Genomic DNA, 26884 nt, shown 5'->3' on the forward strand with positions numbered 1-26884 from the left:
TTCCTTCCACCGTGTGGATTTTGAAATGGCCAATGTCCTCCAGAAGCTCATGTTAAAGGTTTGGTCTCCAGGATGGCACTCTTCGGAGGTGATAGAGCCTTTGAGAGGTGGTACTTTGTGGAAGGTTCTTGGGTAGGTGCTCAAAGGGGACTGTGGTATCCTGGAACTTTCCTCTTTCTCGTCTGCTTTCTTGCTGATGAGGGGAGCAGTCACCCACTAAACATGCCAGGCATGAAGCGCCACCTCACCACAGAAGCTCGCTCATCTGTCATGGGGGAGCCTTGAAACCTTTGCTCTTCATAAACTGATTGGCTACTGTGTTTGAGTACATTGATGATGACGTACAAATGTTTGTTTAAATGTTTTTAAAAAAGAATAAGAATAATGTCTTTTATAATAATATTATAAAATAAAAATATAATGAAATAATATGTTATATTATAATAAAAATATTAGTATGAAATAATATTTTATAATATTATAATAATAAAAACTGTTATTAGATGATTTTTATAATAATATTGTTATTAAATATTGTTATAAATGTTATTTTATAATAATAATATTATTATAATGTTATGCTTACAACATAAACATCCCACATATGGAATTTACATTTTCACACCCAGGCTCAGACATGCAAAATCAATACCTAAATAGAATTTTTGAGTATTTACTGTGAAACATTGTGTTTGCCACAGAAACCTCATACAGCACATATTTACCAGATTTGACTGCGAGCGACCACCTGGCAGGACTGACCTGTAGCATTTGGGTTGCAGTAGCATGCACAATGCTTTTACACAATGGGATTCCCGATGATGCAATCCCAGACAGTGTTTTCACGCTGAGCGACGCACACTCTCATTTCTTTGTGTAAACACTCACAGTTTTCTCTATCTCCGCTTCTTTTAAACACAACAGTAGAAGTTGCTTTTGTTTGGGGTTTTGGTTTAGTGGGTTTTTTGTTTGTTTGTTTGTTTGTTTTTAAGTTAAAAGCTTGTCGGACAGCCGTAGAGGAAGCAAGAAAGAGAACTGAGAAGAGTGGCCACAGGACTGGGGAGTCCTGTGGAAGAAAGGTGACCAAGAGGAAGCACACAGGATGCTCAGGGGACAAGTAGGATGAAGACCGGAAATTACACTTTGCTTCTGCTGACTCCCAGGCAGGCCACACCCCAGAGAGGAGAGTAAGGGGAGTCAGGACTGAAAAAAAGCTAGGCAAGACTAACATAAAACAAGCCAGTTTCCACCGGGCGGTGGTGGCACTTGGGAGGCAGAGACAGGCAGATCTCAGTGAGTTTGGGGCCAGCCTGGTCTATAAAGCAAGTTCCAGAATGACCAGAACTGCTACATAGAGAAACCCTGTCAAAAAAAAAAAAAAAAAAAAAAAAAAAAGTATAAGGGCACGGACTAGAGAGATGGCTTAGAGGTTAAGAGCATTGATTATTCTTCCAGAGGTCCTGAGTTCAATTCCCAGCAACCACATGGTGGCTCACAACCACCTTTAGTGAGATGTGGAGCCCTCTTCTGACGTGCAGGCACACATGGAAACAGAATGTTGTATACATAATAAAAATAAAGAAATAAACCAGTTTGCAGAGGAAGACTTCCTCATCCTGGCCTCATCTAACGAACACAGCACATGTGAAAACAAGCCCCAGAGCCCCAGAGAAAGGGTGCCACTAGCGACCACAGCATGGCCGGAGCATATAGAGCTCTTTCTTTAGAGTTTTTTCCTCGGCTCTCTGGTCCACTCACATCCTCGGGAGAGCTTGTCTCTTCTGGATAAGCTATTTGCAACTTAAAAGCACAACTTTCTCCATCTCTCATGGTGGCTTCGGGGATTTTCACCTCCCCCTTTCTATATGTTTTTCTCTTAAACTCCAGCATAATTTTTTTTAACCTTCCTTCTGAATCCATTCATAAATTGTTTTATTTATGAAACTAAGAACCTTAAAAGGGAACTTCCCTCAGTATTTCCAGTAACGAGGTAACAACAGCACCCTCTTCCAATATTAGAAGGAACTTCTGGAGGTAAAGAAAATCCCATGGTGGGTTGGTGCTATCCAGAAATTACAGGCACCCAGCATTCTCTAGTCCAACTCTCATCAGCACTGCTAACTTATTACATTAATGAATTGTTTTGTCCCTCAGGGAACCTCCACAACAAACATGAAAAAAGAAAAAAAAAAAAGCTATTGTGCTCCTTTGACTTTCCAGGGCCAAGACAGACCATGACAATTTCGAAACACCCAGGCACCAAGACCCTTCATTCTGATAGGATCTGAACAAACCACAGCTCACCAGCTGTGCCTCAGAGCTGCTAGGCTCAGCTCTAACAACTTCCTGGATCTGAGCTGTTGGGGAACCTCTCGCCTCCTTCCCTGTTCTCTCTGGTCACATGCCGCTGGGCCATCAGCCTCATTTTCAGTCCTCCAATTTCCCAGACAATGATACTTCTTGTGCCTGACCACACTGATCCTATTACCCCTGTGAGAAGGTTACAATAATGAAATAAGCACTCCTCTTTCTGGGGGACTGAATGTCTTCAGTCTGGTGAAACCCAGCTCACTGCCAATTGGGGATTTGGTTTTAATTAAAAGCCCTTTGGGGTACTCTCTTGGAGAGGGCTGGTCAAAAGGATTGAAAGAACTGGGCAAGGCATGGACCATTTGGTGGTGACAACTGATGGCTTTCTCTGTGGCCCTGTCCTTTCTCCACCAAACCACCCTGCAGAACCTCAGATGACCACAGCAGCAATCATTACAGACCCCAGAGCTCCTTGGGACAGGGGTTGCCTGATGGAGCGGTCAGAGGTTTGGTCGACTGGAACAGAGGTGCTCCCAACTTTACATCTCAAAACTTACAAGTCACAGGTGAGCCAGAAGCAAGCCGTTCTTCTATGAAGTGAGAAGCGGTGCTCGGAGGTTCCTTCAAGCTGAGACATGCCGCCCAGACAACTAACAGTCTGCCACTGCTGTAAGGCAGCTCCATTTAAAGTCGGGGGCATGAGCTCCAGATATGGGCCCGTGTACACACACACACACACACACAGAAATAAAAGGTATCATTTCATAGTTGAGTGTGATGGCATGTGAATGTGCGTAATCCAATCTTAGTACTCTGGAGGGTGTTAGAGTCAGGAGGATCACTGCCAGTTCAAGGGCAGCCTGGTGTATATATCAAATTCCAGAATACCCTGGGCTACACAGTGAAACCCTTTCTCAAAACTAAAAACAAAACAAACAAAGACAGCTCATGCCTAAGGCAAAGGAAAACCCACACGAGTTAGTGAGCTTGCATTTACTTCAGTACCGTCATATTGGGACCCTCTAGCATAGGGCTGCAGAAGTCAGGGGGATGGCGAGTTTGGGAGGAGAGGTATGGGGGCTTAAATACCTGGCCCCTCTACCAAAATATAAACTCTCAGTGTGTACCCTGACCACCATCAAAAGGCTCTGGCTTCCAAAATGCAAGGAAAAAGAGGAGAGAAGGGACTTCCTGGGTACTCTCTTCACCAGTGTCCTTCCCTGCTTACTCTGTCAGCCCTGAGTTTACTCGACTGTGTTTCACAGATGAGTTCATACACTTGAAAACCTCACACAGCGAGTAAATGGCAGTATGCTTTCTAAAGCTGCAAAATCCCCAAGATTCATGGCCCTCGAAAACACTGAAGGAGGCCAGCTTAGCGCATGCACGGCCACACTGAATACTTGCAGAAACTTAGAGGCAAACACCCCCATTGTGCCTACTTCACTCATGAGAATGATATGTCTCAGAAGCCGAGTGAGCAAATCAAGGCCTTGCAGCTACTAGGTGACAGAGCCAGGTCTGGACTAAGGGATTGCAAACGCCAGACATGCTCAACAGTCCCAATCCCAATCCCAGGAACCCAGCAGCAACCCAGGATAGGATCACAGCTTTAACTTGAACCGCCAGTTCCTACCTGTGTATTACTGAGTAAATCCCTTAACCTCTCTGACCATTTCCATCTTTATATATGAGGGTAGCATGTAAATATGTTTTTAGGCATGCATAAATGTATTGTGACACGTTAGATAGCTCAGTGGGAGAGCTTGCTCACCTAGCATGTGGGTGGGGATTGCATTCACATCCCAGTGCAAAATAAGTATGTATCCAGTGCATACTGGTCCCATCTTTTCACATTTCCTCACAAGAGCCAGAAAAGCATTAATTAACACCTCCTCGCCTTTTACATTCCCAAAGCTCCCAGCCCAGCCTGGCTAGCAGAACTCAACAACAATAGTTGTTGTGTGACTGGCACTATTGTTGCTGCAAGGGTCCTTAAAATGGGGTCTGTTACTGATGTGACTGTTATTAAGTAGGTTCTGATGCCTTCTGTTCTGTGAAGGGTTCTCTCTCTCTCTCTCTCTCTCTCTCTCTCTCTCTCTCTCTCTCACACACACACACACACACACACACACACGCCCTCCGGCCATCCTGAGAATATCTAGAAGCATATATAGCACCCGCACTCTGCCTACCGTCTGTCTACTGCTGTCCCCAGCGTCTGGTCTGCGGGTCCTCACCTGTTAAGCTGCAGGCTCCAAGACTTGAGTCCAGCCACGGTGGTGCGACAGCCACACCTTTCAGGACTGGACCAGAGCACGCAGCTCCTCCGCCCCCTTTCCTGCCTAGGTCTTATTGCCTGGGATCTCCCAAGCCTGGACTGTTAGCTTCCCTGAAGACAGCGGCCAATGACAATGCAGGGAATTTATTTGGGTCCGGATTCAAAGAGACCATTCAAACTCCAAAGTCAAGCTGGGAGGAGAGATGCTCGGCTGTCACTGCAGCACGTGGGACGCTGAGACGGGAGAGCTACAAACTAGAGACCAGCATGGGCAACAAGGTGAGGATCCAGTCTTAAAAAATGAAACAGCAAAATTACAGTGGGAGTCATGTGGCCGCTAGATGCTTGGCAGCCTGGCTGCTTCAAGCTGCGATCACTGTAGCAGACTCTTTAGGAGTACCATCTTAGTCAGCTGTGGTGGGCACGGACCTCTGTGAGTTTGAGGCCAGCCTAGCCTAAAAACGAGTTCTGGGACTGCCAGGGCTGCACAGAGACCCCTGTCTCCAAAACCACAACAATAACAAAATGAGTCTCTCGTTTTTACAAACACAGTTACAAAGTGTAAGACAGGCTGAGGTGGGCATGAGGATGGGATCTAGGAGTGGCAGGAGAAAGGATGGGGTGAGACTGGCATGTCTCTTGTTACTGAAATTGATGTGAAAGGCTCCTTACTTTAGCACCATGCATGAAAAACAAAACAAAAACCACGTTTGGGGCTTTCCAGAAAAACGCCATTCTTACTAGCAAGGCTACAAGTGGTGGACACAGTGATATTAGGGAGAGATCCGTCTCAGGTGCTCAGCGTCAAATCTGTGGCTAGATGACCATCCATCAACGGCCCAAGTATACTTCCCATTAGAATAGGCTTGTGCTGCCGGGCAGCCCAGGGGTAGAGGAGGAGCCTAGCACGTGCCAGCCCTGGGTTCCATACCCACTGGAAGAACAGTCTTTTAAGAAAGATCATATAAGCCGGGCGGTGGTGGCGCATGCCTTTAATCCCAGCACTCGGGAGGCAGAGGCAGGCGGATCTCTGTGAGTTCGAGGCCAGCCTGGTCTACAAAAAGGGAGTTCCAGGACAGGCTCCAAAGCTACAGAGAAACCCTGTCTCGAAAAACCAAAAAAAAAAAAAAAAAAAGATCATATAATAAACACACACACACACAAACCCTTTCATCTCCAAAAGAGCCAACTACTAATATATGTGCTTTATTAAAATGAGATAGAAATACATTAAAATAACAGGTTTTATCAGTGAGATTATGCATACCTGTTTTTCATCTGACCCAGTGAAAATACAATCATGGGCCCTGGAGGCTCTCTCACAATTCTCCCATCTAATGAAACATCTCAATCATCCTAATTTTTAATTATTTTGTCACAATAAAATTAAACATTCTCTTCAGAAAGGACCCACCAAGGTGTTCTGATGCCCATCAATGGATTTTGATATTCTTTCTCCAACATCCTCAAAACCATCCTTTTGTCCCCCAGGCTTTGGTTCAGTTCTCGAGCCCTGAATGACAGGAAAATCTGGCATCTTCTGTCAGCTTCTGATCAGAAACCTGTGAGCTTTGCACGATTTCTTCTGGAGAAGTAAAAGCATCTATCACAGCATGCAGAGTCGCACGAATGGGCACATAGTCACATGCACTGGGGAACCCTGCAAAGATACCAAAAATGTCACCAGTGGTACGCTCCGTTATGAGTCGGACAGGTGACGCTAATTTTCATTGCCTTCTTTTGGGCTATTTTTCTTTTCGCTAGTTAGCGTGATATCTGGAATGCAAAAGCTCCGCTTTGTGAAGTGCTGAGAAACTGACATTATGAGCTTGACATCCTGGTCACTTCAACCCACCGCTGGGAGACGACTGGAGGCTCACAGGCATTTAAATGTGCAATACTCCAGCCAAGACAGCGGCACAGAGCTACAGCTCCCTCCACTACAGGACCTGGAATACAAGGATCACTCCAAATCCTTGAGTTTGAGATCAGCCTGACCACCATTTCAAAAAGTAAAAATATACTGTGTCATATCCTAACAGGGAACCTGACAATAGCATCTGGGCATCCTATCTATCCTTATCTATGTTCTCCAACAGAAGTACAGAGATCCAATGTTGTTACCACCTTACAGGTATTGAAAGTAGTTCAAAAATGATTTTATACTGAAGGCATTCATTCATCTGAATAGGTCAGACTGACTTCCAAACCCAGGGGGACTCTTAAATTCTAGTTATGTAACAATATTCTCCCAATTCTCCAGAGAGGTCTAAGATTTCATAGAGAAAAGGGATTCTGTTGTTCAGTGGTACCAATGGATATTTACAAAGTGCACTTTACCAGGAAATGAAGCCAAACGCCCCGAGTTGAACTATAAAAGTACGATGCATTAATCCTTAGGGAATGAGAACCAAGCAGAACGGGCTCGTATACATTAGACAGCTGATATGTAAAATAAGTGTCAGCAAGGGTGTGGGCACACTGGAGCTCGGGGCACTGCTGGCGGGCATATAAAACGGTTTCATTATTGTAGTTTCTCAAAAAAACTAAAACTAGAATGAGTTATAGTGTGATCCAGCAGTTCCACTTTTGGTATCTTCTCCCAAAAAGTGAAAAGAGTCTTGAAGAAATATTTATACGTTCATAAACACAGCAGCAACGTTCACATCTGATATGTGGAAGTCTTCTGAGAGTCTATCAGTAGACAAGTGGATGAGCCTTCCACTTTCAGGATTCTACGCTCGTGCAGATATAGAGTCATGGTCTTTTTTAGGTTTGTGTGTGTGTGAGAGAGAAGGGGGGGGGAGGGAGAGACAGACAGAGAGAGAGACTGTAGAGAGACTGGTTTATTTCACTTAGTATAATATATACTAGGGTGGAACCTGGATATGGAGTTGGTTAATAGGAAGTCTCCAGTCTGGCAAAATGAAGTGTTCTAGAGACAGATGGAGGGGAAGACTGTACTGTTAGACTACACTAAGCATCACTGAAAATGGTTGGTGGTCAATCCGTCACATGTATTTGACTACGCAATGATGGGGAAAGAAAATGATGGCATTCTACATCAGTCAGCATTGGTAATTAAAAAATGAATTGGCTGGAGAGGGCTCAGTGGGTTAGCGCCCTGGCTGATCTTCCAGAGGTCCTGGGTTCAGTTCCAGCAATCACACGGTGGTTCACGATGGACCACAAGACCTGAAGCCCCCTCTGACCTCCACTTGTACCAGCACACACACCAGCACATGTACACATGCTGGCAAAAACACTTATACACATAAATCTTTGAGGGGGGGGAACAGCTGCTGGAGTGGGGCATTCTGAATGGGAATGATGGAGGACAGGAAGACTATCAGGAAAAGGAGCGAAACCTCGACAGCCTGGAACATGGGATGGGCCATCAAACAGAAGCACCAGGGCCCACTAGGTAGAATTCTAACTTTTACAAACCTAGAATTAGTCCCTAGTCAGCTTACTTTTAAAACAGTTCAAAATTAAAAACACCACTCAAGTTTTAGAATGTCTACCTAGAAGGTAGACAACACAATACACTGAACTGATAAAGCACAGTGTACATATAGCGCCTCTGTGAGTCTCCATAGCCACTGCTAGCAGCCTTACCGCCTCACCACCCACACACTCATCAAGAGACCTCAGAATCCCGTGTCGCAGGGCTGTAATTTCAGGGTGGATTCTTCCCATTTACGTCAGAAACATTTCTTCAGGCGCATACAATGCGAATTTTTTCTGTGTGTGCGTGCGCGCATGCTGATTTCTGGTAGCTTCTTCAATTGCTCTCCACTTTATGCCCTGAGGCAGGATTTCTCACTGAACCTGGAGCTTACCTGGGGAGCCACCTTGCTCCAGAGATGTCTGACTCCCACATGCTAGGATTCCAAGGTCTTCACGTACCTGGGGATCTATATTCCAGCCCTCATGCTTGCTCAACAAACATTTATCCAACTATCCATTATATCTTTGATACACAGGCTGCAAGTCTGTGAGTGTTCTGGTCGTCTCGAGCCAGTCATGAGCCCAAGTTTGTGATCTGTGGCATCAACGCCTAAATTCTGTAGTGTTAATGACTGGAAACACCTACGTTTCACTTATTTCCCAGATCAGCTTGTTTCCTGTTGCAAGTTGGCTACAAACAAAACAAACAAAAAACTGACAGTTCGAACAGGATGGTGGAAAATACAGTACCCACTTTAATGATCTCATCCAGGAGGGAAATGAGTAGGGACATTGTGTCCTCCTCCCCTCCCTTCTCTGTAACCAGTGCTCTCAACACTCCAGGGGTTTTGAATGCAGGTGCAGGGCGCCAGGAATCCCAGGTGCGAACTGTGTTTCCTTTCTCCGTTCACCTTTAGGGTCAACTGGCAAGCCTGCCTGACCACAGATGGAGCTCTTGGTTTCTCAGACACGACCTCAACTGGGTTTGAAGCACTTACTTGCCAGGAATGCTGCACACAAGGCCGCATTATTACACTCGGGGAGAAAAGCACGGCCCGTCAATAAGCAACAGTACCACCTAGTGGCCAGTGAGTGGTGACAGGCACCGAGGCTTCCCAGCCCAGACAGCAAACATAAACACCTGCTTTCCAAGCCAAAACCCAGCATTCCTAATAAACTAATCTTTGGAGAACCTCAGATTTTCTTGAAAAATTGTCTTGAGCGCATAAACGCACGTACTTTCTCTGCTTCTCTGTGATCTTTTCAACAGACCTCAACTTCAACAACAGGGGCTGCTCGGGGGCCGCTTGCCTCTGAATACCCTTCCCTGGCTTGGCAGGATTAAATCAGCAGCCGCTCAAGTGATGCCAGCTAGCTAAAGAAGCAAGTTTCCACTGCAGAAGTAGTATGTTAGGGTTGCTCCGTTCCTCTATTCACAATCTAGGGTGCTACCTGTACCTCATTTACCTCGTGTCCTGAAAACAGAATGACAGAACACAGCGCTAACACCACCCACCGTTTGCATGACCCCTCTGAGAACACGGTGACAGCGGAGGGCTGCTGGGGTGTGGCCCTTTCGCCCAAGTGTTGTCATTAAATGTGATTCAGTTTCTCTGTGTAAATCTTAATAGTTAATGAGCACCTGGACAACACAGTGTGCCTTCCCTCACTCACACTGTCTTTGCTGTGACCACTGGGACTTTATTTAGGCTCTGGGGTAAGCAGTCTGCTCTTCGGAATGTCCATAATGGTTATTGATCTTGCTAAACGTTTGAGTTTATTGGAGGAACTCCCAGATTCTAGCATGTGTCTGCTATGATCTTCAGCAAACATACATATTCTTGACAAATACTGAGCTCAGCTAAGCACTTGGGGATAAGTCGTGTCCTGGAAAGGAGGCCTGTGAGGAAGAGGAAGAAGCTGAATCTTAGGCTGCATCCAGTCAGTCAACACAAATGAAATGCTTCAACCCTGGGGACACAAGGTAGATCAGGAGAACAGAGCTGTAGGAGACGTTGGTCAGAGCTGCGGATGGTGCTTCCTAGAGCGCTCTATCTAAATGAAGCTGATCATTCTAAGGATGTCAAGACCGCCAGAGGTTCTCTGCAAGCTTCATGCTCCACTATGCCCAAGCTGAAGCCTGCCCTCCCTGTTCCGCCTGCATGTTTCAAGTCAGGCTTCAACTGAGCATCCTGAAGTCAAAGCTGTATTAGACTACAAGAAGAGTTTGAAAGTAACTTAAATGTGGGGCAGAGTCATCTCCAAAAACGTTTATTAGCATGATTAAAAACATTTTTTTGAATAGCAACAGAAGGAACTTCTAAACATGAAAGTTATCAGTGGCTCTACCTTATAATCAATATTTGGAATTGAATGGACAGCTTTATTGCCAGTCTTCATTTATTAAAAACAATCCATTTATTGGTTCCATGACGTCATGACTATTGCTTTGTCTGGGAATGAGTCCCTACAGCAATTAAGTATAAAAAATATCTTCCATCATATTTGGAGAGTGACCTGCATTTGGAGCGTGACTCTGAGTAAAGACTTGATTAAAAATACACAAAGAGTTGGGGTTTTGTTTTTAAAAACACTCCTTTACACACTACAAAGAAAGAATTAGTATTTTGGCTTTTAAAATTCCTACATGATACTGAGAATGGCAGCCTCCAGAGGCCGTCCCCCCGCATCACTGGGCACAGCCCTCTCCTGGACTCTGCAGGCTTGGCCCGCATGTTCACACTGGTCTGAGGACTTGGCCCGCACGTTCACACTGGTCTGAGGACTTGGCCCGCACGTTCACACTGGTCTGAGGACTTGGCCCGCACACGTTCACACTGGTCTGCAGACTTGGCCCGCACACGTTCACACTGGTCTGCAGACTTGGCCCGCACACGTCTACACTGGTCTGAGGACGAAGACAGCGTCGTCGAGAACGTAGTAGTCGTTGTACATGTCGCCTTCACATAGGTACGGCAGTCTGGTGAAAGCTTCGACGACAAAGCCAGCTTTCCTGAAGACTTCAGGCAGGCTGTTCACTTGTTCTTCCCAATTCTGTCCCTTGATTTCCAAAATTTCTGATGGTTTCTCCCACTTGCCACCTACTAGAACAAATAAAAAACATAAAGTTAAATCCTTGAACAAATGGTTCACTAAGAGGGAAGGGAAGGGAGCACTAGTATTCCGGGTGCTGAACACCCTTGGTGGACACAGCCTGGAAGGAGCGACAGAATTTGCCCACAGTGATGCTCTCAATCTGTCTGCATCCAGATCCTACACTGATGGAGCTTCTCTTGTGGCTCAGAAAACTAGCCAGTAAATACTCAAATACGGGGTCAGAGATTAACTGCTAGTATTTGAAAGGAAGTTTTGGTCAGTACAAGGAACCACATACACAGAACACTTACTCAACTTCCAGTCTAGAAAGTTACCTGAATGAAAACTAAAATGGGCTCGTGAGGAATTTAATTTACAGGCACACACAGACTTTTCAAGAGATGCTGACCCATTCCCTAAGTCATCTGTCAAATACTTCCAAACCTATAAACATTAAGAGCCTGGGGTGTGGAAAGCAGGCAAGGTCACGCTCTCCTCCAAGCCACACCCCGACTATACAAGGACAAAACCAAGAGTATCTTTGAATGTGGGGTGCTTTTAGAGGCTATGGTGATATGCCACTGAATTCAGAGTGAGGCTTCTGATGCTAAACAGATCTACCACCAGCAGGTGACTAGAGCATACCGGATACTGGGGAAAGACTGTATGTACCTTCAGTGGCCAGCCCATCTGGGGAATTAATCCTTTGTTGGGTGGGGGTGAGGGAGCTGCTTTTTGGCCTTCCTTGCAGCAGGGGACTGGTGCAGCACCTTGGTCTGTTACCAAGACTGGAATGACCCAAAAGAACAGGAGGCTTTTTGCTAAGTGCAGGCATAGACACCAAGTGGCTAGCGCAGTAGACTGGTGAGTGGTGGGTGCATTATGACGAGTGTGCAGCACTGCCCGGAGGGAGCAGCCCAGCCCAGCATCACACCAGTGTACAGCGTGACTCAAGCACCTCCTGACTCTGAGCTCAGATGGCTCTCCAGGCACCATCTCAAACCTTCTTAACAGGTCTCCTTTTGCTGGATCAGCCTGAGTCAGTGCCTGCTACTTATGAGAACCACCTGACTGACAGGCTGAGTGCGTGTGTTGACCATGGGGGCTGTGTGTGACTCATACCCAGAACACAGACCAGGGGCACACTCAATTTGCTTGTCAACACTAAGGAGTCCAAATTAAAGCCAGGTGGACATGCTTAACAGCAGCCACACACTTCTTCACCATACTAGGATGTGTTGACCACTGTTTTTTCTCCCAAGCCTACAGGAAACATGGCCTGTGGCTGCTCAGGTTTAGCAATTTCTGCCCTGAGAGGCTCTCCACACATGACCACAGCAGCAACAAAAGCACTCATGAGAACCACATGACTTCCTGGGACATGGCTAGGTATAAATAAAATGAACCTCCACACAGAACGTTAAATGCCTATGAAAATTTCTAAAATACACACGTTTAGAAAAACCAACCCAAATCTCAACTTTAAATGGTGAAACTTGTTAGAAACCATGTTTACACAATTTCTAAAAGTTCCTGCTTGTGCTTCCTTAATAAGAGTTCCTCTTTACTTCTTCCTTTCTGAAAAAGGAGGACAAAGAAGGCTGTCCTCTTGAGTACATGCCCAGCACATGCAGAGTGATGGGCCCTGTGAGTACAAGCAAGATCGGCCTCCCGCTGAAAATCAGCCTGATCCTATTTCATGTCGGTAAGGACGGTTTTTTCTCTTCTCCATTTCATTTAAATGAATTGTTGCTTCCTAATAAATGTATACTTAAGTTCTTGCCAAATAATTTAAAATGTGTAGCGCTACAGTATGGTGGTGGGGTTTCTTCTTCCCCACAGCTGAAGGAAGGTTTCCTGCTAGTCTTGACAGGATCTGTTCAGCACCACATGTGCTAACAAGTCAATTCCCTCACGGGCAAGCTTGCACACTGCACAAGAATTGCCTAGTATCCCACAGGACAGTGTTTCTAAAGGCCGAAAAGAATTTTAAAGCTACTGTAACCTGTTCTAGAGAAAAGTCACCCTATAATATAACTAATCTCCAAATTCTGCCTGTACCTGTTCTAGCTCTATAAAACTTATTTCTTTCATCATAGTTATAAATAATCTCAGATTTACCCATAAAATTTAGACTGCAAGGAAAGAAATGGAGCAGAAGTTCTTGAAATTAGTATGTTCTCCTCATCTGTAAAGAAATATAGGGTAAGTCTACCATCTAGCAGTGAGCCACTTGCCCAGCATACGCAAGGCTCTGGGTTCACACACAAGAAAAGGAAAGTAGGCTACAGGGAGGGGAAGAGAATGAATGATACTAGAACGTTAACTAGTTTTCCTGGTTAAGGAACCACGGTGATCTCTTATATGGCTCTACTGTCTGCAATGAGTTATACACTACTTTTACACACAGTTTTAGTTGGTTAAAGAAAAGCCTTACCTCTCCAGCTGTACCATGAAATGTTTGCAGATACAGTAACAAAGCGGTACAAGGACGAGACAGTAAGGAGAGATGAAACAAGACTGAGGGAAAGCCAGGCAACGGTGGGTCTGCTGTGCTAGGTACCTACTTTTGCATCCTTGACATTCTCCACGATAATAAAATGTGGGATGGGTGGTGGTGGCACATGCTTTTAGTCGCAGAACTAGGAGGCAGAGACAGAGGCAGGTGGATCTCTGAGTTTGATTGAAGCTAGTCTGGTCTAAAGCGCGAGTTCCAGAACAGCCAAAGCTATACAGTCTTGTCTTGAAAAGTCTATGTCTTAAAAAGCCATAATAACAATAATTTATTAATAATAATAAATGTTGGTGCTAGAGAGATAACTCAGTGATGTGCTTGTTGTACCTACATGTGGTTTCTAGAATCCATGTAAAAAGTCAGGCCTGGTGGCACACACGATATGAGTGACGGGAAGGCAGAGCTGGGCAGATTACCCAGGGTTCACTAGCCAGCCCAGTCTACTCAACCACTGAGACCATCTGGAAAAACAAAAGTAGATGGCTCCCAAGAACACAACTGAAGTTATCCTCCAGCCTCCATATGCACCTCGACATTCATGCATGCATGCCCACCAACACAAGTGCACACGCTTGAACAGGCAGACATACATAAGCACAAAGTTTACAGTATTCCTTAGTTTTCAGAAAGTAGTAAGATTTTATTTCCTCCCAAGATAAACTTTCAACATTTTCAGTAGAAACTGATTTAAAAAACAAAGCAAAACTATAGTATCTAAGAATTCCTAAAAGAAAAACTTCACAGGAGAGGGCTTTGGTGAGACACTATCCAGAATTCTTGCTTTTGGCTGACATTGCTCAACTGGAGAGGGAGGAACAGCACTGCCCCTCTGCTGGCCTGTCTCGTGATTTCTTCCACCCTGAGGCTGAGATAGGAAACTCCTAGGTTGTAAGTATTTTTTACTGGGTTAGAGGTTGCCTCTACTTTTAACTCTTCACATGGAAGTCATCTGAGCTGGGGCTCTGTCTGCAGTGCTGGAACCTGACAGGACTGATCCATTTCAAAGCTGCATGTACAGGACTTCTAAGGTGACTGTTCCTGGTGAGGGAGGGGCTCAGTCAACAGGCGCAGATGAGCCCACTGCCCTGGGCACACAAGGAGCCAGGAGGTACTCCCAGCTGACTCACAGAGCCTCAGCTTCCATCCGTGTACACACAGCTCAGAGTGAAATGTGAGCACAGCCTCTCACAAACGCGGTGACTAACTTCCCTGCCTTCTGCTGCTCTGGGTGGGAACCTGCAGGACAAAATGTTAAAAAGAGTCCCAGCCCCTAAATCAGCAGCTCTCAACCTGGGAGTTGAACACCTTTGGGGGTCAAATATCAGATATTTACACTGATTCAAAACAGCAGCAAAATTATAGTTATAAAGTAGCAATGAAATAATTTTATAATTAGAGGCCACAACAGGAGGAACTGTATTAAAGGGTCCCAGCCTTAGGAAGATTGGAAACCACTGCTAAACGAATATAAGCACCAGAGGACTTGGATTGACCCCTCCCCCATTCTTAGGAACAAAGTGGAATAAGGAAGACCATTTGGCCCATTATTTTTTCTGAGACCATTTGGCGCGTAGAACTAGGCAGAAGTTGAACTGAAAACTCATATAAATTCCCATCTGCCTCCACCAATACTATTCTTCATGTGACACAGTCAAGATAGGAACTCAAGCTCCAAGCAGCTCCACACAGTGCAGAGTAGTAATGGCACGGGCAGCAAGAGAAATGGCTGCCTTCTATTACATACATCACTTAAACCATATGAACTGCAGAAGAGAGCAGTATTCCTACCATCATAGGAGACCCAGGCAGCATTCAGAACCACAAGTGCAGAGATGGGTTCCAACGCCCACCTGTGTTCTCCTTGTCACTCTACAAGACTCCTCCCTGACCTCCGCTCTACAGTAGTCAGACCTGCTTTTTCTCATAGGCAATCTTTTCCCATCATCCTAATTCCCAAATGGACACCAGATTCATCCCTAGGCAATTCAGCCCCCAACAGACAGAAAACCTGGTGGTGCTGATGTGCTAAATCAAACCCCAAATCAAGGGGTGTGTAGGAGGAAACAGGCTCTTCAAGATTACATAGATGGTCTGAGGTCAAGGAAATGCTTGTAGGCATTAAGAATGTCCTTCTGGGGGCTAGAGAGATGGCTCAGAGGTTAAGAGCATTAGCTGCTCTTCCAGAGTTCCAGAGTTCAATTCCCAGCAACCATATGGTGGCTCACAACCATCTGTATGAGATCTGGTGCCCTCTTCTGATGTGCAGGCATACAAGCAGATAGAACACTGTATACATAGTAAATAAATAAATCTTAAAAAAAAAAAAAATAGAATGTCCTTCTGGCTTCAGGCACACCACCTCCACTAGCCGCACCGATCCTGTGAGCAGCTCTCTGAGGGTGTCCTCAGGTGGCCAGGTGACATGGCAACAACCATCAGGTAAAGACCAGCAGCAGCAGTTAGCACAGGCGGGTCCCACTGTTGTCTTTATGGTCTTGTGTGTAATGGGAGTAGGACAAGAACCAGAGACTGACTGGTCCCTCACTCAATAGGGCCAGAAGCAGCGGCAGGGAAGAAGCTCCCCAACATTCACGTGCTTCCTCACACAGGTGTGGTGGGCGCCTGCACTGTCTCTGTGGTGCAGCCTCGTTACCTAGAGGTGGACTACACTTCTGAGACTGTCACCTTGGAGTGTACCTTTTCCACAACTGGATGCTCTTCAAAGCAACCAAGAAGCCTGTGGTTTCGCTGTGGCGCTCATCAGCCTGAGGCTCTGTGCTTGGATGGATGCAGGAATAAGGCAGACAAGTTCACAGTGGAAGAAACCCTGGACCAGAACCGAGTCTCCCTCACTGTCAACAGGGTGTCTCCAAATGACAGCGCAATTTACATCTGTGGAATAGCATTTCCCCATGAGCCAGCACCGAGAGCTAAACAGACTGGAAGCGGGACTACACTGGTGGTAAGAGGTCAGTCCACAGGGCTGCGTCACATCTGCTAACATGCTGTCAGCTTCAAAACTGTGTAAAGACTTTTGATTTTTAATTTTGTTATTGTTCATTTTTCTTTCTTTTTTTAATCAACTCTTTAAAAGAAATCAAGCATTGCTATAGTTTTCTAGGCTGGTTTTGAACTCTTGGCTCAAGTGCTCCTCTTGCCTCAGCTTCCCAAGGAGCTTGCATTGCAGGCATGTGCTGCCAGACTGTTGGCTACCAACCAGTCTTTATCTCAGACTGCTCAAGGGACTGGCTTGGTGAAAGTACTGCTGGTGTTTATGTAGGTTTGATGTCCTCATGTGAGTGAGGGATTGTCAGGGATCTTTTCAGGAAGCCACAGTCATCAGTTTTTCTTCTTTGATATTCAGGCAGAATGACAAAGGCCAAGGATCTACTGGTGGCTTCTCTCCAAATTAATGTTTAATCCTCTTTATTTCTGAGTCCAATTTTTGGTCACTTCTGCTTCTCTTACAGGGTGGTATTCTAAATGGTGCAATACTAAGCCAGTTTCTGAGAAAGGTGGTAAGACACACAGGCCTCCCCCTGTTACACCTAGACACTGCACACACAGGCCTCCCCGTTACACCTAGACAATGCACACACAGGCCTCCCTATGTTACACCTAGACACTGCACACACAGACACCCCCCCCAACAAACAGCTGCACCAACAAATACCAAGAAAATATCTGCACTGCAGCAACAGGCTTGGTGACACCTGTTGATCACTTCTAACAAAAAGAAAATTTCAATGTCCACGTATTTAAGGAGTAAAAAGTAATTCTTGGACTGGCTGTGGTGCGGTGGTACAAGGCCTAAGCATGTTGAGGCAGTAGGTTCAATCAACAGTAGAAGAAAGGGAGGGAAAAAAATCACAAACCAAAAAGATAATTCTTAGCCCTACAACAGATGTTCAACTCAATTTATTTGTTTGGGACAAAGTCTCACTATGTAGCCCTGGCTGTCGTAGAACCTGCTAAGCAGAGCAGACTGGTTCCAAACTCAAGAGTCCATCTGCTTCTTTCTTGCAAGTGCTGGCATTTAATTTTTAATGTTTTTATTGTATGAAGAAGCATATCTGTTGTAACGCATTTCAAGGCCACGACTTAGCCCATTCTTGAGCATCTTCTCCTCACGGGGCCCCAGGCAGACATTGCTGGGATGGTGAGCACAGCAAGTTCAGGCTGCACCTCTAAACGACGTAAGTGACACTTAGTAGATGCCTGCCAGCACATGCTTCAACAGTGTCTCTTCTCTCTGTCTCCACCATGAAGAAGGACTTCTCAGCAGGGAGGTGCAGAGTCTCCTGATAGTGATCATAGCACTGTTCTCCGTCTACATCACCGGGGTGTGTGTCATCTTCATAGTCCTCTTCAGAGTAAGTCCAATGTTCTCACCTTGAATGCCACCACAGAAGTTATTTTCATCTGTCCGCCTCAGAAACACTTGGCCCAGCAAACACCTGGTTCACATCTTCAAGAACCTCCACTTGGGAGGAGGCTGCAGTCACTTGAGCCTTCATAACTGAGACTGCTTGCTAGTCAAGAGTTCACAACTAGGGGATTCAGTACCTGTGATGGCTCTCTTTACTCCAAGAGCGAGGGGTGGAGAGGGAGAGGCTACTATTATCTAGGAAAACCAGAAGAACAATTTTTAAGAGCAGAAACAGTTAATGAAGATATTAGAAGTTGCCTTAAAATATTCCAGACCTAGGGGCTGGAGAGATGGCCCAGGGGCTAAGAACACTGGCTGCTCTTCTAGAGGACTGGGTTCAATTCCCAGTACCACATGGCAGCTCAGAACTGTCTATAACTCCAGTTCCATGGGATCCAACACCCATGCAGGCAAAACACTAATGAACATAAAAATAAATTTAAAAATTTCAAGTCCTAAATGTACCAAAAAGGACTACCTTTGATCTGTACATGTTCAAAAGTGGGGGTATAAATATCTATTAGAATTCTTTCATATGCTGTAATAGATTCATTTAAGTCATTAATTCATTTATTAATTAAACAAAAGCATCAAAAATGTTACGAAAATTATCTAGTGTGTCATTCAAACACTAAATTAGCTCAGTTCTCTTTCAGCATAAAATATCACAAAATGTTCACAGATTTTCTTATTCTTCACAGTCAAAATCTAACAGTTCGAGAAGCAGAGAAACCAAAGAAGACTCACAAAAGGTACTGCTAGTACTTGTGTTTCAACATGGTGGCAGGCAGGAACCAGTTCAAATGAGAGTTGTGCTAGGAGTCCAGAGAACACAGTAACTTCCACCCTAGAGGCTTCTGGTCCCTGTTAGGAATCTTCTGCAGTCATCTGGGGAGGAAGTTGCCATCCAATAGGATAGATCTCAGCCATGCATTCTACTGAATGCACTCAGAGCACAAGAGCCAATGTGTGGCTGCAGAGGGGTCCCACTGCTGAGCTGAGTCCCCTGCAATAAAGGTGCAGCTTATGCTCCTGAAAGACAAACCTTCCCTTTTGATTTTACAGAAGAGTGCTCGGCGCATCTTTCGGGAAATTGCTCAAGAATTATACCATAAGAGATATGTGGAAACATGCCAACAACCTGTAAGTATAAAACAGCAAAAGGCCCAATGCAGATCTAAGGATATAATGAAGTACTGCCAACAAGCTGTCAATAACCAAGTTTTCCTTTAGAAGACTCTTTCACAAAGTGTCTTTATCAGAGAACCTCTTTAGCCCAGAGTATCACAGAGCGCATTTGATACAGTGTTTAACAGTCAGATTTGATACAGTGTTTAACAGTCAGAGGCCTCCATCTTAGTGATGTGGTTTGTTTGTTTGTTTTCCCTCTTGAGTCAAGGTTTCTCTGTGTAGCAGTTCTAGCTGTCCTGGAACTAGCTCTTGTAGACCAGGCTGGCCTCAAACTCACAGAGAGTCGCCTGTCTCTGGTCCAGAGTACTGGGATTAAAGGCGTGCGCCACCACTGCCTGGCTCCTAATGTGGTTTTCAATACAGGCAAGGGGCTTTTATGGACTAAAAGCTACTCCATACTGCAGCCAGTGAGCAGTAGGCCCAAGTCAATGCTACAATCCTGTCGAGATAAAATAATATATTTAAATCACTTTTTACCAGTAAGGAAAAAATAAATTTGCTAATGACACAAAAGCAGCATCTTGCTAGCTCTAGGACTGGACATTGGGGACAGGATAGTCTAGACAACTTCCTGACAGAATACCTCTCAAGCCACAGGCAGGATTCCGATGGAATGCAGTTTTATGGGTAGTGGGATACCTGCTTCCACAACACACGGCTCAATGCACACAGAGAACAGATAACTAGGAAAGAGGCAAACACAACAGGATGATGACTATGAAGTGTGATTTTGTTTTGTTTTGGCTTTTGGGAGGGTGGCAGGATAGGAAAGAGTCATCTGATTTGTAAGGGCTCCATGGCAGAGCATTTGCCCAATATTCATTAAGGCCCTGGGTCCCATCCCCAGCATCAGTTTTTAAAAATAAAAATCTAAACTTTTCTTTAACCAAAAGAGAATATCATCCACATATTCAATTCACCCTCCTGTGATATATATATATATATATATATATATATATATATATATATATATATCATAAAGACAAAAACTGTTCACACTTTTTCCTATTGAAGCTAAGGCTTATTTTATCTTATTTTTTGAAAAATGGTCTCCCTCGTGGTCCTAGCTGGCTGGGAACTTGCTATGTAGACCACGCTGGCCTGAAACCCACAAAGACACACCTGCCTCTGTCTCTTGAGTGCTTTTCCACAAAAGCAGAATTAAACAGTCTGAAGGAAGACTGGAACCAAGAACCATAAAGTTCTGAGTCAAAGATTTGACAACAGCATCATGACAGATTTTATCTTAATTCCTATATCGTACTTTAAAAGGAAGGAAAAATGAAGCCAGGTGAAGTAGTACACACCTTTGATCCTAGCACTAGGGAGGCTGAGGCAGGCACTTCTTTGGGAGTTAGAGGTCAACTTAGTGTATGTAGCAACCGAAAGCTAGCGAGGACTATATAGTGAGAAACTATCCTTTAAAAAAGGAAAACTGAGTCAGTCGGTGGTGGTGCACACTTTTAATCCCAGCACTAGAGAGGCAGAAGCAGGCGGATCTCTGTGAGTTGAAGGCCAGCCTGGTCTACAAGAGCTAGTTCCAGGACAGGAACCAAAGCTATAGAGAAACCCTGTCTCGGGAAACCAAAAATAAAAAAAAATTAAAAAGGAAAACTGGTAACCAGACTTAGAAGAACTGGAAGGGCCAGGCAAGATGGTACACTCCTGTTATCCCAGCCCTCAGAGACTAAGGCAGAAGAACTATCAGCTTCACAGAAAGCCCCTGAGCCATGTTTCAGAAACAAACCAAGATGAGCATGGTAATATATATTTGTGTTTTGCTGTTTTGGCCCCACAACACCACTTTTGTTGTTGTTGTTTTGTTTTTTCCCAAGACAGGGCTTCTTTGTGTAATAGCTCTGGCTGACTCAGAACTCACTTTTTAGACCGATTTGTAAGGGCTCCATGGCAGAGCACTTGGCCTCGAACTCACAGAGATCTGCCTGCCTCTGCCTCCCAAGTGCTGGGATTAAAGGTGTGTGTGCCACCTCATCTGTCAGCAACATATACCTATAATCCCAGTATTTACTTGGTAAAAGAAGATCTAAAGTTCAAGGTCATCCTGGACTACATACAAAGTGAGTTCATAGTCTAAGGGTTACTTGTCTCAAAAGATCACACCACTAAAGCAAAAGGTGGATTCTTTTTTCACACAAAAAGAAAATTCAAACTGAAAGTACATATGCACATACCCTCATGAGGACATGCATGTACATGCAAGTGCATGCGCGCTCGCACACACACACACACACACACACACACGATTCATAGTGTACACAAGACCAAAGCTGCATGGTGGCAAAGTAGCTCCTATGTAGCTGTAGGATGACATCACTGGTAACATAATGATAAGCACAGCTCCCGTTTACTGTCACAGGAGAGAGACGGCACTTACGAAAACAGAAGAGCACTTCCCACCTCTGGAAGACCATAGAGGCACTTACTCTCTACCGCCGCGTGAATGGGCACAAATCAATCAAAGCACCAAGGAGAGCTGGGGCACAGCTTAGGTGGCAGAGCGCTTGCCTAGCAGGCACAAAGCCCTGGGTCTGATCCCCAGCACCACGTAAACTCAGCAACGTGACACAATGCCATAATCTTGACATTTTGAAGGTTGAATAAAGAGGATCAGAGGTTCAAGGTCATACTTGAGTACAGGACGAATTTTAGGCCAGAGATAAATGTCACCCTGTACCAAAACAACTGCCACCATCAAAAGAAAAAGAACAAGTGGAAAAGACGGCCAGCCACACCAGAAGGCAGAGCGTAAGAAACTGTCACTAGCAGTAACTACAAAATGAAAACCTCAAAAAATTTCAACTGGAGGATCTCTTTTTCTACTTTTCCAGGAACAGTCTAAAGAGCCTCATCTTAAAAACACAAAAACAAAACAATAACAAAAAAAACTTCATCTTAATAGTCTTTTAAAATTGTTATGTATATCCTGTCAGTTCACTCAACGTAGTAGATATGTGACGGCCACGAACCTGGAGAAGGCTTAGAGTTCAACCACAGATCTGAATTCTGCGGGAATAAGTGTCTTCCTGAGCCGTGGGAATGACGAAACAATGAGAATCAAGGACAAAAGGAGGGAGGAGAAAGTCAATTTTTGAGTAACAGAAATTCACTGTAAAAAGTATCTTGGAACAAAAATCATTTATTCTGATACTGAAATGGAGCAATGGGCAGTGCACATTCTCTTGCTGAAGTATGCAGAACAACCAAGAAAAGCAACACCAAAAGAGAGACTAGAGGAAGAATACAAATCGGGAAACCCAAAGCAGATCAGAAAATGCCTCAGAACAAATGCATACAACTGACTCTAGATGTCAGTAAGTATGGTGACAAAGACTTCAGACCCACGGAGTGCCAGGACCACTAGTGAGTTTGGATGGAGGGCCTGGTACAGCAAGGTCCTCACTATTTCACTAAGAGGCGTGCCATGGATTGTTCTTTGAATATAAAGTACTGACAAGCTCACATTGCTCACTGAATTCAATCACAGTGTATTCTATCAGTAGTTTCTTTTAAACAGGTACTAAATGCCACACACTCTTCTTAAAACACAGATACAGTCAGTCCTCACACACTTCAAAGTTTCTTTGGAAGAGTCTGACCCTGGTGGTTCAAATCAGTGCTATCCTGATAACATGTGTCCCCAAAACAGGAAAGAGCAGGTGACCTCACTTTACTTGTGTACACACGCACACACACGAGTACACATGTATTGTGTGTAGTATATACATATGTATATGTATGTTAGCAACTGCAAAAGGAATAAAACAGTGGCATATACAGCAACACTTTTGTTGGCTGGTTAGTTGTTTGAGATTTTCATTTTTTCATTTCTATGTGTGCATGTGTCTGCAAGTGCCCACGGAGGCCAAGCGAGGATATCAGATTCTCTGCAACTGGAATGACAGGTAGTTGTGATCTGTCTAATGTGGGTGATGGGAACAGTACTCTTTTTTTCTTGTGTGTTTTTTGTTTGTTTGTTTGTTGTTTTTTGTTTTTCGAGATAGGGTTCCTCTGTAGCTTTGGAGCTGGTCCTGGAACTAGCTCTTGTAGATCTGGTTGGCCTCGAACTCACAGAGATCTGCCTGCCTCTGCCTCCCCAGGGCTGGGACTAAAGGGGGCACTCTTTGTTTTTTGTTTTTGTTTTTTTTTTATTCTTTTTTAATTAAAATTTCCACCTTCTCCCCGTTTCCCATTTCCCTCCCCTCCTCCCAAATATTGCCCCCTCCCCCCTGTCCCCTCCCCCTATCCCCACTCCTCTTCTCCTCCCCCCACACCATTCCCCCTCCCTTAAAGGGGGCACTCTTAACCACTGAGCTATTCCCCTCCCTCCCTTTCTGACACATGACCCCACATGGCCTATGAACTCATCATCTTTCTGCTACCATACTCCAAAATGAACGTCCTATAGACTCCAAGAGGCAAACCCCCTCACTCTGAAACTGCCAGTTTAAGCAAAATAAATAAACTTCTAGACCAGAATACAGAAAGGGGCAAATACTAACTCCGTTAAGAGTAAAGTACTGGATGCAAGTATCATTCATTTCTGCCAGTGATTGTGTTCTTGTACTGTTTCCAGGAGACAAATTCCTGTATTAGGATTGAAGTCTAATATGCCTTTCCTGAAGAATGAATGCAACTGCCTCAAAGTTGAACTTTAAACTGAAACTTGAAAGGTATTTTCAGAGGAAGTACCTTACACATCTATTCCCAACATTACACACAAGACAGCCCAACACTCAGTGAGCTGGCTATTCTAAAGGCCTGCCCTGCACTCTGTCCTTGGGTTACACTGAATTTGCTCTCTCCCAACCTCACCATGTCTGCGTCTTCATGCTTTTACATAGACTCTTGTATGAGTCTGCAACAGCTATGAAGATACAGCTCAATAAAATGAGCAAGGTCCTGAGTTCAACCCCAGGACTGTAAAAACAAGACAACAAACACAACAGCTCAACAACGCACACACAAAGCCTTCCCTAAGTCCCAGTTAATGAGCTCTCCTTCTTTAGTCCCACCATACTTTACCCTGTCTCTTTACATTATCCCAATGTTGCCTGTTACAGCTACACTCTATAATAAAATCACAACTAGAAGCACAGTGTTCATTTATCTTGGTATTTCCACTGCCGGGCTCTTCCCAGCACAGAGGCCTTCAAATGACTTTGTATGAATATGAATGAATAATTCTATTTTAAAACTTCTTTCATTTCAACTGAGATGAAAAACACTTCACTTCCTTGCTGTCACTGACCTTTCTCCAGAAGCTACTAGCTGAACCCTTTCTTGCTCCCTGGGCATCCAGAGAATTTTCCCTGTTACATACTAAACCGTAGCCTCCCATGTGACTGGCGTCTCCCATGACAGTGAAGATGAATGATGACAAGATGCACCTTAGTCGGCTGCTGTCACTGTGACAAAGCATCACAGGCTTCGTGGCTTACAAGCAGCAGAAATGTCTTTTTCAGGGTTCTGGAGGCTGAAGAGGAATCAGAGTCCTATAAGGTGGGTTCTAATTAGGTCCCTCCTCCAAACTGCTGAAGGCAGAATGTGGGTTCTGGAACCTCAGCACAGGCCAATGACCTAGTGAACACCATCACCTCCCACAGGGGCCACCTCGTAGACCCCGCACAATGGAGGAGAGGCTTAACATAGAAGAAGCAAAAGGATCCAGAAATCTCCTATCTATATCCTCTACCATCAATTGCCTGCCAAGACATGCCAAAGAGGTTTTCAAAAGAATTAATTCCCTTTTCATCTCTGTAAGAAATCTCAAACCTGTGACCACTGGGAATGTAACTGCAGAGTCACACTCACCAATAGAGAACTCACTTTGAAACAGTTAAAACACAAAACAAAGCCTTCAGATTCTGAATGCTTTTAAGAGTTTAAGGCAGACTAAAAGACACTGACAAATACTTCTATGGGAGGAATTGTGTACAAGTATGATCAATAATCACAAATAAAAAAAGAGTAGAATAGGACAGACTAGAATAAATCTAGCATGGATCAAATACCAGAAACCAGACCCATACAGTTGGCCACTGTTTGATAATACATGACTTAACCCTCATAATAAACCCCGACGTGGGTATTAGCCACTCTGGGCAGGAGAAGCTCTCAGATTATTAACAGGTCAAACTAACCCATATTTCAAATTCAAAGAGGGGCTAGCCCTCTGACACTAAGCTCTTTCCAACGGAACAATGGACATGCCTACAAATCCTAGCATTCAAGAAGCAGAGGCAGAAAGACAAACATAAATTTGAGACCAACCCAAGCTACATAGGAAGTTCCATACCAACCAAAACTACATAGCAGTACACAATAATAATAACAATAATAACAACAACAGCATAACAGTCTAATTCAATCAGACCATGACCTTATAAATGAGTAAGAAAGTTGCTAACAGGCTATTTCTTAAAAGCACAGGCCTCACGCAACAGTGTCACAAAATAACGTTATCAAATTTTTAAAGAATAAAACACAGAGTAGAACATTCCCAATTATTTTCTACAAAACCAGCAGGACAATGATATAAAACCAAGATAACACCCTCCACAGACATAAAGAGCACCTAAAGGTAATTTACTCATCCACAGTATTAAGGCTATCTATGAGGTGCTGTGGTCAACTCTGTAATCTTATCTCCTCAGGTTAAGGAAGGAATATCCCGAGTTCAGGGCCAGCCTAAATAACCTAGTGAGACCCTATCTCAAATAAAAATTAAAGAGGTGTGGGGAGCTGGAGGTGTTAGGAGTAGTTAGAGCAGTTACTGCTCGAACAGGGAGAGGAGTTTGGCTCTCAGCCCCACCTCAGGTGGCTCACAACCTCCTGTAATCCCAACTCCTGGTCTTTGGCCTCTGTAAGCACCTGCACTCACACAACCCAACCCATGTACATAAATCAATTTTTAAAAATTAGGAGCCAGCAAGACGGGTCAAAAGGTAAAGTGCTTGTTGCCAAGCTTGAAGACCTGAATTCCTGGAACCCACCAGTGGAAGGAGAGAATCAAGTCCCACAAACTGTTCTCTCACCTCCACATCTCCCAACACAAACACACACAAACACACACACACACACACAAATAAAGCCATTTAAAAAGGTAAATGTATGAAGATAAGTTGCAGTGTAGAGCACTTGTGTAGCACATCCAAGATTATGGGTCCAGTCACTAGAATTGAAAAAAATAAATGGTAAAAATATCAATGTTCATGGCATTTTCTTTTTTGGTTTGTCAAGAAAAGGTTTCTCTCTATAGCCTTGGTTGCCCTGGAACTTCCAGGCTGGCCTCAAACCCAGAGATGTGCCTGCCTCTGCCTCCTGAGTGCTAAGATTAAAGATATGTGCCACCAGCCGTTCATGGCATTTTCTTTCTTCTTCTTCTTTTTTTTTTTTCTTAGAGACAGGATTCTCTATGTAACAGCTCTGGCTGTCCTGGAACTACATCTGTAGACCGGTCTGGCCTTGAACTCACAGAGATCCACCTGCCTCTGCCTCCTGAGCACTGGGATTAAAGCCTGCACCACCACGCCTGGCATCTGTAGCATTTCATCTAGCCTGTTGACAAGTGCTGCAGACCAGAGTGGCACTG

At 44.5% G+C, this 26884-nt stretch overlaps 3 protein-coding genes across 6 annotated transcripts in view; 1 reads left to right on the forward strand and 2 right to left on the reverse strand.

Annotated features, from left to right (window-relative positions):
* Positions 1-3321, reverse strand: part of Otoa (otoancorin) — an 84223-nt gene extending 80902 nt beyond the window's left edge. The window contains exon 1 of the mRNA XM_057778734.1: positions 3316-3321. Within this exon, the coding sequence (XP_057634717.1) occupies positions 3316-3321 (6 nt within the window). The remainder of the gene's footprint in view (positions 1-3315) is intronic.
* A 6952-nt stretch (positions 3322-10273) lies between these two features.
* Mettl9 (methyltransferase 9, His-X-His N1(pi)-histidine) overlaps positions 10274-26884 on the reverse strand; it is a 41401-nt gene continuing 24790 nt past the window's right edge. Inside the window, exon 5 of one of the 4 annotated variants that reach the window (XM_057778616.1) lies at positions 10274-11142. In XM_057778616.1, the coding sequence (XP_057634599.1) occupies positions 10940-11142 (203 nt within the window). In that variant the 3' untranslated portion in view covers positions 10274-10939. Of the gene's footprint in view, positions 11146-26884 lie in introns of all 4 variants that reach the window. The other 3 variants (XM_057778615.1, XM_057778618.1, XM_057778617.1) reach the window with 3 other exon arrangements.
* Positions 12484-23054, forward strand: Igsf6 (immunoglobulin superfamily member 6). Its single transcript, XM_057778619.1, has 6 exons — positions 12484-12842; positions 16262-16621; positions 17922-18025; positions 18783-18833; positions 19147-19224; positions 21650-23054. The coding sequence occupies exons 1-6, from the start codon at positions 12755-12757 to the stop codon at positions 21704-21706; spliced, it is 738 nt and encodes a 245-aa protein (XP_057634602.1). The 5' UTR covers positions 12484-12754; the 3' UTR covers positions 21707-23054.

This window comes from Chionomys nivalis, chromosome 8 (assembly GCF_950005125.1).
Source record: "Chionomys nivalis chromosome 8, mChiNiv1.1, whole genome shotgun sequence".
Lineage (NCBI taxonomy): Eukaryota > Metazoa > Chordata > Mammalia > Rodentia > Cricetidae > Chionomys > Chionomys nivalis.